Below are 14,071 nucleotides of genomic sequence, written 5' to 3' on the forward strand. Positions count from 1 at the left end.
ATATATATATATTTATTTATTTTTTAGCACAGAGCATATCCATTCTGTCTTTATATAAAGATTGAATAAGAGGTCGTGACACAAGATGACAAGAAGACTAGAAACTTTAAGGGCTCGTTTGGTAAAATAAATAGTGAATAACTAATTTTGAAATTAATTTAATAATAAATTTATTTCATGTTTGATAAAAAAATAGCATATCTCAAAATTATAGTGTTATTTTTATCTCATATTAAAAATGAAATAACTATACTCGAAATAATTAATCACTAAATAACTCATTCTCAGTTAAACAAGTTGTAAATATACTAGGAAGGAGATAAAAAGAAAAAGTATATATTCCTTCTATCTCAATTTATGTGACATTTTTTATTTTTCAAGAATCAAACAATTTAAGTTTGATCGAAAATTTGCGCATGAAATCTTCAATTTTTTGAAATGAAATTTTATATTTGTTAACTACGTAAAAAATAGGCATAATACATATATTGGACCTTAAACTTGGCTTCAAATTTTAACTTTGACCTCCAACTTTTCATAGTGCACAAACAAGCACTTTAACTATCCAACCTTTCAATAAATAAACACGCGATTTTTGGAGCCAAGAGCGTGAAATGCAAACGCTGCCACGTGTATTAGTGAGCCACTCAATGGCTGCCAACTATTAAACACTTTACACGTGCATTTTGAAACTAAAAAAAAAATTAATTAAATTAAGGGTAGAGTTGTCATTTCAGTCATTTTTTTTACTGTTGTAGGCCTCAAAAATCACTCCTAACTCGCGCAAAAAACGTGCACATCACGCGTTTTGCCAGGTAAGACACGCGTGTTTATTTATTAAAAGGTTGGATAGTTAAAGTGTCTGTTTGTGCACTATGAAAATTGGAGGTCAAAGTTAAAATTTGAAGCCAAGTTTAAGGTCCAATATATGTATTATCCCTAAAAAATACTATAAATCACAATAATTTGTAATTCAAAATAATTAAAAGATATATGAAAAATTTACGATAAATTTGTTTGAATCTCGAAATCCAAAACGTGTCACATAAATTGGGACAGATGAATTACTTATTAAAGAAATTAAAAGAACAGAATGAAGACAATAGAGGAAGCTTCGTGTATAAAGCAAACTTAACCATATTAGGAAATATTATTTGATGTGGATTTTTGTTAAAAAGAACAAAGATAAAAAAAATTATTAACTTTCTTGGTTCAATTATTGAGAGATTAAAAGTGTGTATTTATTTTTAAAAGTGTTTTTTTTTTTTAAAATATGATAAATTTGTCAAGCTTCCGAAAGAAAATAAATATTTTCTAAAAAATAGTAGATGCTGTTTTTAATAAACTAATTTTTTTTTCTTCAAAAGTACGTTTTTAAAGAATATTTCTAAGAAAATATAGAAACACTTACAAAAACTTAATTATGTTGTTGATCATACTAATATAATTAACACAAATTGTTCCTCGCCAGAACTATTTTTTCAAAAAGCATTTCTAAAAAGCTAGTACTTTTTAAAATAAGGTGCTTTTAGAAGAAAATAAATATGTCCAAAAAAAACACAAACTTAAAAAAATGAAAAAAATTCAAGATTTTTTTTTTGAAAAAATACACTTCTAAGAAGAAAAGACACATTTAAACACTTGACAAAACACTAGTTATTGTTCAATTTTGAGAGAGAATTCATCAACAAAAAGATAAGTAAAGATGGAAAACAAAGATTGAAATCATAATTTTTTTCTTCTACATTATCGAATAGCGCGCCACCGTGCGCTATTCATAGTGCTCGATGAATTCATGGTCACGCTATTCATATTGCGCCATGAATTCATCGTTGAACTTTTTGAAACTCGCCATTATCGAAGGCATCTCCTCTTCAACTGGCAAAATAGTTGTCCTTAGGTGGAACACCCTACATAGAGAAACCATCAACCACTTTCAATAATTGTAACAACGTGTAGTGTAACATGAAATGATCTCCTATAACCAGTTAGAATAATAAAAATACCGTCAACTAACCACTTTTTGGCCATGTCTTTGTAAAATAGACACCGTCATAACGTGACATGACAATGTCATGGTGTTACACCCGTGGAATTTGCAACTCCACGACAATGTCTATTTTTCAATTACAAGGACTGAAAAGTAGCTATATGTGAACTAATTGTAACAACCTGTAGCGTTAACAGGAAATGATCTCCTATAACCAGTTACAATAATAAAAAGTGTTAACTAACCACTTTTTGGCCATGTCTTTGTAAAATAGACACCGTCATAGAGTTACATGACAATGTCTCGGTGTTACACCCGGGGAATGTGCAACTCCATGACAATGTCTATTTTTCAATTACAAGGACGGAAAAGTAGCTATATGTGAATTTTATCGTTATATTTGAGATAAAAAGAGTCGAAAGACCCTTGGATTGAACTCACTCACCCTTCTTTTTGGCCAAAACCCGAACCCGGGACAGTAGAGATGCCTGTTGCTTCCAACAATTTGAGACAATAGAAAACATCAGGAGCTTTCTCTAGCTTCTTTGCAGCGTCTATCGCTCCAGGAGGCAATTGAATTTGCGGGAAGGAATACATAGCACCTGTTATAAACATTCAATTTCCTCGCGAAATGTCAATGATTGGTCGCGGTTCAACGTCTAATAGAATACGAAAACATGGGAAATGACTTGCCTTCTGTGAAATTACAAACAACATTTTTGCAGCTGTTGAACCCGTCGGTCATTATATGAGCCCTTCGTCTTAGCGACTCAAGGATGCCTTTGCTGCAAAAAGCATCAACTACTATTTGTCATGAATTCGTAAAAATGTTTCGACAAGATCATTAAACGAGTAGAAGATCATAAGATGAACAGACTAATTTTGAGCTTTCTCTGTATTCACGAAGTTAACGACACAAAGTTCAACATCAATATATACAATGTTACTCAAAAGTCCTATGTTGTTTAGACTGTTCAAAATTGTTGCCGCACCCATATCAAATCCTCCAAAATGTCCTACTTTTAGAGGATCCGACACGCACACATTGGCATTTTCAAGAGTCGGAGCAATATAAGTTCAAAACCAAGTGAAAAGAATGAGACTTTCTACTCTATTTCCGACAATTCCACAGATGAAGTTCAGGTATTTCATGTAACCAGAGATGTCAGCAGTAATTAATACCTTTCTCTGGCAAATTGCTCATACGAGATATCTCCGGGCTTAGGTGGATTCGCCAGTAACCCCAACTGTTGAAACGAGAAAGAATACAAGCATTTCTTGTCAGCACAGGGTTACGATTAAGCAGAATAAACTAGCAGCAACTTTTAGGTAACATAAAAGTAAGGTAAAATTCGAGATGTCGGAAAAAGTTGATTGTCAACTCTATAACACAATAAGATTTCCTTTCTGGAAGGATAAATCTTCGAGGGAATGAACAGAAGTTACTCACAAATATTTGTGCAGGTACATTTGGACTGAGCGATATCGAAGCAACCTTGTATATCTCTTCAACTGACTGCAACATCAAATTAGAGAAAGGCCACGTCTCAGTAGTACATCGATCATGCTTGGGTAATAACACGACCCTCAAGTGTTTTATAACATAGAGCATTTTGGAATAGCTCAAATTCATCGAAAAAATTCCTTTCAAATTTAACTCTAAGTTCATCTCTATATACTAAAATAGTATGTTGCTCGGACACTCCAAGAATGTTGCCACAACCCCATCGGATCCTCAAAAAATGCAACATTTGAATTGGGGATGACGAAACAAACCTTGGGAGGAATGTTAGTCATCTCAAAGTATCCACCACGCTGTCCACATTCGCCCCAATAACCTTTGGAGACCGTATGAAATGAAACAAGCTGAAGCTCCTTGCTTATGGGAGGACCCATATCAAATAAAACCTACAAATTTTGGTGAACATGGATGTTATTCGAGATACAATATAATATTTAGGGGTTAACAAATTCTTAAAGTGAAAACTATATTTGTATATTACCTTTCGTGCACTTATGAATAGGGGTGTGCAAAAACCGAACCGACCGATAAACCGAACCGACCGATGTGTTATTGGTTTATTGTTACTGGGTTATTGGGCTAACGGTTATTTAATGGTTTTACAAAAAAAAATTATTGGGTTATCGGTTTGTTATTGGTTTTTTAATATTGGGTTATTGGGTTAACCGATAACCCATTAAGAATATAATAATAATTTATATATATATATATATATATTAAACAAAAAATATTAATATAATTAGTAGTATATTAGACTAAAAATATAAAATTCCTACGCAATAAAATAATAATTGACATTACTTAACACTTAACTAACAGACTCCCCTCTCTACTATTAAACCTTTAGGTTTTACATTTTAGGATTACTTATTTACTTTAGGTAGGTCAAAACTAAAACCTAAAGAACGGCGACGACAAGGATAAAGGATTTGTGAGTTGCGACGACGACGACAACGGCAAGGATTTGTGAGTTGCAACGACGACGACAACGACAAGTATTAGGTGACGACTAAGGTTCTGAAACTGAATTGTGAATATTTTCTCTGCCTTGAAACTATTTCATGATTTGTTGCCTTCATTATTGTCTAATTCATAGTTTCCTTAAGAAACTCTTTTTTTTGTTTTCCAGTGATGATCTTTTTAATTTCTCTTTAGTTAAATTGGTTTACCTTGAAACTATTTTATGATTTGCTGCCTTAATTATTGTCTACTTCATTTTGTAACAGAGACATATACATGACTGAAAATATTATAACTGATGAGGTCGTTGTCCTGGTCGATGAAAGTATTAATTCAAATGCTACACGTCAAACAAAATCTGTTCAGTTAAAGGTAAAGAAAGAAAGAAAGAAAAGATCTCGGGCATGGAATCATTTCAGATCATTTGTTGATGAAGAAAGGAATAAGAAATCCATGTGTAAGCATTGTGGTGCAGATTATTTTGCTGATTCAGGTAAAAATGGTACGACGTCAATGCTTACTCATATGTTAACATGTCCAAAGATGCCTCGAATTGTTGATAAAAATCAAACTCAAATAGGCTTTAAAACAGCTCAAGGGGGTGATACGGATGATGTGGTTGTTGTTTCTTGGAAATTTGAGCAAGAGCAATGTAGGAGAGCTTTATGTCGCATGGTGATTGTGGATGAACTCCCTTTCAAATTTGTAGAGAAGGAAGGTTTTAGAAACTTTATGAAAGTAACGCAACCTCATTTTAAGATTCCTTCTCGTACCACTGTGACGCGTGACTGTTTTAAACTTTTTGATGCGGAGAAACAGAAGTTGAAAAGATCTTTCGGAGAAGCACAACAAAGAGTTAGTCTTACTACTGATACGTGGACCTCTTTGCAGCGAATTAATTATATGTGTATCACTGCACATTGGATCGATAAAGAATGGATGATGCATAAGAGGATAATTAACTTCTGTCAAGTTTCTAGCCATAGGGGTGAAGATATGGCTAATGAGATAAGTAAGTGTTTACGTGATTGGGGGTTGGATAAAAATTTTACCATCACAGTTGATAATGCTAGTTCGAATGATGTGACTGTGAAAGAGTTGTCGAAGATATTCACCAAACGGGGTACCAATTTCATGAATGGAGAACACCTTCATGTGAGATGTATGGCACATATTCTAAATCTTGTTGTTCAAGATGGTTTGAAAGTGTCGGCTGCTTCTATTGAACGGGTTAGAAAAGCAGTTAAATACATTAGGTTGTCTCCTGCAAGGTGTAAGAGGTTCCATGAATGTGCTGAAGATGTTGATATCAATTGTAAGAAATCTTTATGTTTGGATGTTTCTACGAGGTGGAACTCCACATACTTGATGTTGAACAGGGCTATTGAGTTTGAAAATGTGTTTTCCAGTTATGTTGATCGTGATATTGGTTTGTTGCATTACCTTCAATTTGTTGAGGATGAAGATGGAACTGCTGCCGGTGCACTTTCGAGTGATGACTGGAACAATGTAAAGAAAGTTGCTGATTTCCTTCAAATCTTCTATGATCTTACCAGAGAAGTATCTGGATCACAGTACGTTACATCAAATTTACACTTTCTTAAGATTTGTGAAGTTTCTTGTTATTTGAAAAAATTGATAGTGAGTGAAGATGACACTGATGATCTTTTGGGTAAAATTGCTAAAAATATGAGAGAAAAATTTGATAAGTATTGGGGTACTCCTAACAAAATGAATAAGATGATTTTTATTTCTTGTGTTTTGGATCCTCGACACAAGTTTGTTTCGGTTGGCTTTGCACTTCAAATGATGTTTGGAAAAGAAAAAGGACTAGTTCTAGAGCATGAAGTTAGAGGCTACATGGATTTAATGTTTGGTGAATATGTAAAGTCTCTTTCAAAAGATAAAGATAGTCATCACTCTTCATTTTTATCTAGCTCTTCATTTGAAAAGTTCAGTTCACTGCCTTCAAGTTCAGATAGTACTGTCCAATCAATAGGATCTTTGGGGTCATTCATGGTTGATCTAATGAAACATAAAGCTGGAAATGCTACAATTGTTAAAACAGAATTGCAAAAATATCTTGGTGAAGAAAATGAAGTTGAAACCAAGAACTTCAACATCTTGTCTTGGTGGAAAATAAACTCACCTAGATTTCCAATTCTTGCCGAGATGGCTCGGAATGTGTTAGCTATTTCTATTTCAAGTGTGGCATCCGAGTGTGCATTTAGCACTGGTGGACGTATTTTGGATTCATTTAGGAGTTCATTAACTCCTAAATTGGTGCAAACTCTAGTGTGCCTTCAAGATTGGATTCGAAGTGAATCACGACATGTTAGTGTTGAGGAAGATATAGATGTCCTTGAACAAGGTAAGAATATTCTTATTGTATTCGTTTCTTATTGGTATTATAATTAGTCATTAATATTTTTCTAAATGATTAACATTAATTCTTTATAGATTTGGCTAATACTAGCATTCTTGATGATTAACATGGAGTTGAAACTCTTCTTTGTTGCATTTGGATATGGACATTTGGTAAGTTATTCTTAATTCTAGATACAAGTTATTTTAACTTGTGTATTTGCTTAAAATAAGTTATGACGATCTGGACATTTAGTACTTTTATTTGATGTTGATTTCAACTGTAGAGATGGTATTAATTTTAGTTTGTGTTTTGGTTGCCCATTATGTTAGTATTAAATGTTGAAATACTTCACAACTCTTTTCCACTTTTTCTTCCACGCTTGAGATTATCTTGGTTAGGAAATTAATGAAGATTTTGTTGATTATCCGATGGATTTGGCAGCTGTTAAAGATAGTTCAAGATGAACTGCCGATTTACAACTGGGCTTGGTTCTAATTAGTTTTAGTTTATAATTGACTAATATTAGCTTTTGCACGATTGTAAATATTAAAAATTGACCAAAGACTTTGTTGTGATGACCCCCGTTTGGTATGATTATTTTGATGTATGCGTATCGTCAAATTATTGGATAAATCATATATTTATTTTGAAAGCATTTTCTTATTGGTTAAACCGAAAACCGAACCATTAAAGACCTAAAACCGATAAACCGAAAACCGATAACAAATATCTTATTGGTTTGGTTATCGGTTTAGCATATTTAAAAACCGAAAACCGATAAACCGAACCGATAATACTTAAAACCGAACCGAACCGACCGATACACACCCTTACTTATGAAGGGATGCTCATCTTGGTAAATATTTTGTTGATAAACTTCGTCTCCTAGTAATACTAAATTTTCTTCGTAGCAGAATTGTATTATTTGTCTTAGATTTTGTTCACTAAGACACTGTCCGGTAGGATTTCCGGGGTTTATAATCACCATTGCTCGTACCTAGGCAATAATATAAACATAAGATGAATGCATGTTACCATCGGATATGCTAATTATTTACACTGGTAGTGTAAAAAATTGACTACACTAGCTGTGTAAATAACTTAAATCCTCGTAAATATGTGTCATTATGAAGAGACTCAACCCTATAAAAAGCCTTCAAGTTGCCAATCCCGGAAAATATTTGTTAGTGACAAGTTTCGGATGTGCTGTAACGGTCCCTTTTCTATGAAATATGGACTCTGGCACAACCTAAAACCTATTGTTCGGACTCGCCTAATATGTTGGATCCTCCAAAAATACTTTAAGAGGATCCGACACACACACGTTGATATTTTTTGAACGAGTCCCAGCAACGTAGCCTAAAACTCGCTCAAAATTTGGAAATGTACAGAACCAACCATACAGACGAGAATGCGTCTGCACGTATCTGGAAAGCAAAATTTAGGCATATATACTCACAGTTATTCCGTTCTGTCGGGCTTGTTCAATAGATTGCCGAAGGTCATTGATATCAAGACCCCAGTCTGCAGTCTCTTCAAGATAGTATGGAACAAGAGAACCCCCATACAATGATATTGTAGCAGAGTAAAGCGGATACTGTGGAACAGGAACCAACACCTAACAAAAAGTATGTAACAGTAAGGAATATTACGATGCACGTAAAATCTAGAACCTGAAAGAATTTTCTGAACATATTGGTTAGCCTTTTCCCCCTCTTTTTGGTTATATAGTTACCCCGTCATTTGGGCCCCGAATGATAGTATGTAATATTTGCATTATTCCTTTGCTGGCACCATCCGTGAGAAATATGTGTTCCGGATCACTGATCAAAAGAACAGCCAGAAATGTAATCTTAGTAACTTAATTGAAGTCACCGAAAAGAAACCAGTTAAAATGAAAAGAGAGATGTAACCTCGGATATCCATCACGTCTCTCAATGAAATCTGCAATTTCTTTCCTTACACCGGGAATGCCACGGGAGTCGCTATAAGCACCTAATTAACCAGAAATATAAAGTTACTCTCATTTCTCAAGACAAAAGATCATAGTAAAGTCGGAGAATCGAGGCAAAAAGACCTATAATGTTGGAGAAAGTGCTAATCACCATGGAGAGTTGTTACTTGAGAAGAAGAATGAGGAAAGTGTGTCCACTGTGAAAGAGAAAACGTTCCAATTTCTATTCTTCTTCATTTGTTTTATCATGGTATCAGAGCAGGTTCTTTAAATCCTACTCTATCTGTTTTCGTCTCTCTTCTTTTTATTGTGTGACATTCATCTCTTTTCATCAACAACAATGGGTGAAAACACAACCACTGAAGTAACTACTGGTACACAACCAGCAACTAGGGATTTGATTAATCCCTCTCATCCTTACTTCATCTCGCCATCAGATTCACCAGGTATGCAGTTGGTGAATTCTTCTTTTGATGGAAAAAGTTTTGCTGGTTGGAGAAGGGGTATGCTGATTGCGCTTACTGCCAAGAATAAGGCAGGATTCATTGATGGATCTTCATCTGAGCCTGCTGCAGAGTCTGAGTTCCACAAAGCTTGGAGTAGAGCTAACAATATGGTTATTTCTTGGCTTTTGAACTCACTCTCACGAGAAATTTCTGAGAGTGTCATTTACTCAACGACGGCAAAGGAGTTGTGGGTTGACTTAGAGGCCAGATTTGGCCAAAGCAGTGGAGCTAAGCTTTTTCAGCTGCAGAAGGAGCTTAATGATTTGGTTCAAGGATCCAGTGACATAGCCACTTACTACACCAAGATAAAAAGGCTCTGGGATGAACTTGATAGTCTTGATGCTTTTGTTCTTTGTCTCTGTAACTGTACCTGTGAAGCAAAAAGGAAAAACATAAAGGCTAAACAGGATGAAAGGCTGGTTCAATTTCTTATGGGACTCAATGACAGCTATTGTGGTGCTAGAGGTAACATTTTAATGATATCTCCTCTTCCTACTATTGCTAATGCTTATGCACTCTTGATGCAAGAGGAAAAACAAAGGGAAATGCATTCTACAGCTAAGTATCCGGGTGAATCCTCTGCTTTCATTGCGGCTGAACAAGACATGAATGGACAAAGACCACCTGGAAATAATTTCAGAGGACAAAGGTATGCTGTTGATAACAAAAAGTTTGACAATACTTGCAAATATTGCAGGAAACCTGGACACACAGTCGATAAGTGTTATAAGTTGAAAGGTTTTCCACCTAATTTTAAATTCACCAAGCAAAGAAACTTTCAGAACCCTGTTCAGGGTAACTTTGCCTGTTCCAATGAAGCAAATGGTGATTAGCACTTTCTCCAACACGTCGATCTTGATTGTCATTTTGTTAGACAACAATTTTTGGCAGGTTTAATTTCCCTCTCTTTTGTTCCATCACAGTCTCAGCTTGCTGACATTTTTACTAAGCCACTCCCTGGTCCTGCTCATCAGCATATCTTGGCCAAGTTGGGGTTGCTGTCTGCCCCCTCCAACTTGAAGGGGGGTGTTGGAGAAAGTGCTAATCACCATGGAGAGTTGTTACTTGAGAAGAAGAATGAGGAAAGTGTGTCCACTGTGCAAGAGAAACAAGACATGTGTATACCAAAGGGCACGTGACAAGAAATACAAAATTGTTGCAATCTTAGTGGTTCTAGAATTCTTTTTGTCATTATCCTTTATGTAGATAAATATCTATTTTCTTTTATACAGCTGTATAGTTTGTTGTTATTAGGGAACAAATAGATAGATGACAAGTGTATAGGCCGTTAGACTTTCTTTTCTATATAATGAGCACTGTACAGAATTGATGAAGACAGAGAGAAAAACGTTCCAATTTCTATTCTTCTTCATTTGTTTTATCATATAACAACAACGTGGACAAGTAGTTGCTTATCGATAGAGCTCAAGAAGCAGGGATGATAAATGCAGGGATTTCTATACGAGATAACAGAATAGATCTTTAAGCACAAAGAAGGAACTATAGTTTTAATTCACAAAGAAGGAACTATAATCCGATGTTCACTTAAACACAAAAAGGGGATAGTAACTCTTGAAGAAAAATTATGTTTGTGCTTCTCTATGGAAGAGACAATTAAAGGAAATAAAGACGGAGTCAAAGAGGCATAACAAGTAGAGTAGAGTGCCACATAAAATCTATGTTGCTTCGACTCATGAAAAATACCGTCGGATGTGTGTCGGATCGGATCCTCCAAAAGCTATGCATTGTCAGAGTATCTGACATGGGTGCGACAACATTTTCCAAGTGTCTGAGTATCATGGATGATAAAAATTACTCAATTCCTAAAATAATATAGTTTAGGTAGGAAAGGATACCTAGACCTCCGGAATTCAACGAAAGATAATGTTTAGCTTTTGCGATTGCATCAGCAGGGAATAATTGTCCAACATTAGGATCATCCAGAAAAAATGGAGCTTGGCAGAGAGCAATGACCTGAAAATAAAGAGCGTCAATGCTTTACGTATGCCAAAACCATAAGCCTCTCATAGAAGTGGCATTCAACGACTACAACAAACCTGGCGCGGAAACGTCAGCGGCTTCTGTCCGAGGGCATGAGGATTACCTACATTTGTGAATATAATCTGCAGAGCAAGAGGAATCATGAGATTGTTACACAAGTATAGTGGAGTAACTAAACTAAGTATTTATAAGTCAAAAACACACTTGAAGTATCCCTTTTTTAGAGTTTCATACCTAAACTATGAGATGCGCAAGTTTTCTACATGAAGTATCACCAAATTGTTATCGAAACACACCTCAACTATCAATTTCTCCCTTTTCCTACCTGAAATATCACTATCATTTAGGTAGGAAAAGGGAAAAATTGATAGTTGAGGTATGTTTTTGAACTCGTAACGTAACGTCACTAAACTATGTGATTTTGCCCAAAAATACACGTCATCAAAAAGTCAAATTTCCGACGCTGGCAAAAGACATGTCATTGCCACATAATCATTTTCCCACTATGTAAATGCTACACATTTTTTTACTTAAACATTCACATTGTCATAACCAATATTTTAAACATAAACAATTAACAAAACATCAAACGAAAAAAAAACAGCAATTTTGAACCGCATTTGCCACACTACAATTAAATCTTTCCGGGATGCAAAAGCGTTTAATTGTACCTTCTTTCCTTCCTTCTGAAGTTGAGAAGCTCGAAGATAGAGCTCACCTCGTACAGCATATTGACACTTCTTCACATTCTCATTCAAATTCTCATAGTCCAACGGCTTAGACGACATTATAAACAACTAAAAATAGCACCTCCTTAACCTACAACATGTAAAAAGAAACAATATAACTAATGGTAAGAGTACTACTACTACTACTACTAAAAGTATATCGAAACAACAAAAGTCATCACTAATCCTATTTATCAACAAATTATAAAAATTTCTTCTAATTACAAGCTATTTAGCGACAAATCAGCCACAAACAGTGTGTAAAAAGAAACAATATAATTAATGGTAAGAGTACTACTACTACTACTATTAAAAGTCAGGAATTAGCGACAGACAAAATTTTATATGTAAACAACAAAAGTAATCACTAATCCTATTTAGCAACAAATTATCAAAAATTCTAATAATTATAAGCTATTTAGCAACAAATTAGCCACAAAATTCATAGCTAATTTCACTTTTTCTAGTTGAAAACAAGCAAATTAAAGAACTATATAAACATCATTTAACTATACTAATCTAGTGACCACAATAATACAACAATTTCACAAAAAAATGAGTACCTCAACAATTCTAGATCTTGAACAAAGAATTCAAAAATCAAAATTCATCACTAATCCTATTTAACGTGAAATTAGCATAAATTATCAAGAACTTTGATCATTACGAGCTATTTAGCAATAGATTAGCTACGAAGTTCATAGTTAATTTTTAGCGGAAAATTATACTAAGAAGGTTATATAAACATCATTTAACCACTTGTTTTTAAATTACTTTACTTCTATTTAGCTCAACAAAAATAATTACCTCAATAATTCTAGCTCTTGAACAAGGGAAATTCAAGAAATGGAAAAACACAATGGATTTTGTGCAGTTATTGTATATTTTCCGTGGGTGTTTTTTGTCATATTATTTTCTCCACGTGGCAGGCATGCAGGTATGATGATTTGTTATCGTATAAACTGATGAGACCCATTTTATTGAGATGTGTGCCCAACCAGATAAGTTCATTACTTGTCTTTGGGTAAAAAAAAAAAACTATTTCCTCTGTCCCATTTATATAAATTAATTTGACTTAACACAGAATTTAAGAAAGAAAGAGAGATTTTTGAAACTTATCGTTTAAAATAAGTAGTAAATATTTGCGTGACTATAAATCATTTCATCAAAGATAAAATTGATATTTTAAAGATAAATTATTACTTAGTATAGAAAAATGTCATTTTTTGGGACTGGTTAATGAAAAGGAAACTAAGTCATATAAATTGGGACAGAGGGAGTATCTGATTAGATTTTAGAGTTTTTTTCATGAAATAAATTGTTTTTATAAGGTTTTTACGCTATTATGAGTGGTTTCTGATGGACCCTCGGTTGAAGAAAAATATTTTTGAGAAGATTTTTGGAAAAAAATGTAAAAGTAAAAAATTATGATGAAAGTATTGATTATCAACATAAAAAATAGTAAAGATAATCAAAATAAAATAAATTACAATATTGATGAAGAATAATAATATGGTGGCAAGAATCAGGGAAGAAAAAAATCGCTCGACTATTTACTAACTATCTGTTCTAATTCTTGATCTCCATGCTCTCCTATCTAGGGTCATGTTTTCAGGTTAGATGTGATATGTTTTGTGTACCTCTCCATAAATCTATCGTATTACTTGTTGACACCTAATTTTGACCCTCCCCGATAATAATTAATTTCGAGCTTCTTAATTTTCAAATATTTTAAAGTAATTAATTTTAGAAATTTCAAAAAAAATATAAAAAAAAAAAAATATATATATATATAATAGAATAATTTGCAAGTTGTTTCAAATAGTTTGTCAATTGTTATAACTTTTAAATAATAATATGTCTTTTATATAATTATGTATATAATTAGTGTATTTTATAAATATTGGAAAATCGTCTCAAAAAGATTTTGTTTAATTAGATATTTTTGTTTAGTTATCTAATAGTTTACAATTTTGAGTTAAGTAGTTAGTTTATAATTAAGTTAATTATTATATAATTATGTGTCTAATTAGTATATTTTA

General features: G+C 33.6%; 1 protein-coding gene across 1 annotated transcript; it reads right to left on the minus strand.

Moving 5' to 3' along the window:
- Nucleotides 1-1,615: 1,615 nt before the first annotated feature.
- Nucleotides 1,616-12,936, minus strand: LOC102591453 (glutamate--glyoxylate aminotransferase 2-like). The gene is made up of 15 exons (XM_015309249.1): nt 12,837-12,936; nt 11,973-12,120; nt 11,358-11,423; nt 11,157-11,274; nt 8,754-8,835; nt 8,576-8,663; nt 8,300-8,458; nt 7,675-7,837; nt 3,994-4,004; nt 3,767-3,898; nt 3,441-3,506; nt 3,173-3,237; nt 2,684-2,775; nt 2,436-2,592; nt 1,616-1,910 (listed from the first exon to the last, which is right to left on the minus strand). The coding sequence occupies exons 2-15, from the start codon at nt 12,087-12,089 to the stop codon at nt 1,805-1,807; spliced, it is 1,422 nt and encodes a 473-aa protein (XP_015164735.1). The 5' UTR covers nt 12,090-12,120; nt 12,837-12,936; the 3' UTR covers nt 1,616-1,804.
- Nucleotides 12,937-14,071: the final 1,135 nt, after the last annotated feature.

Source organism: Solanum tuberosum, unplaced genomic scaffold, assembly GCF_000226075.1.
Source record: "Solanum tuberosum cultivar DM 1-3 516 R44 unplaced genomic scaffold, SolTub_3.0 scf00098, whole genome shotgun sequence".
Taxonomy (NCBI): domain Eukaryota; kingdom Viridiplantae; phylum Streptophyta; class Magnoliopsida; order Solanales; family Solanaceae; genus Solanum; species Solanum tuberosum.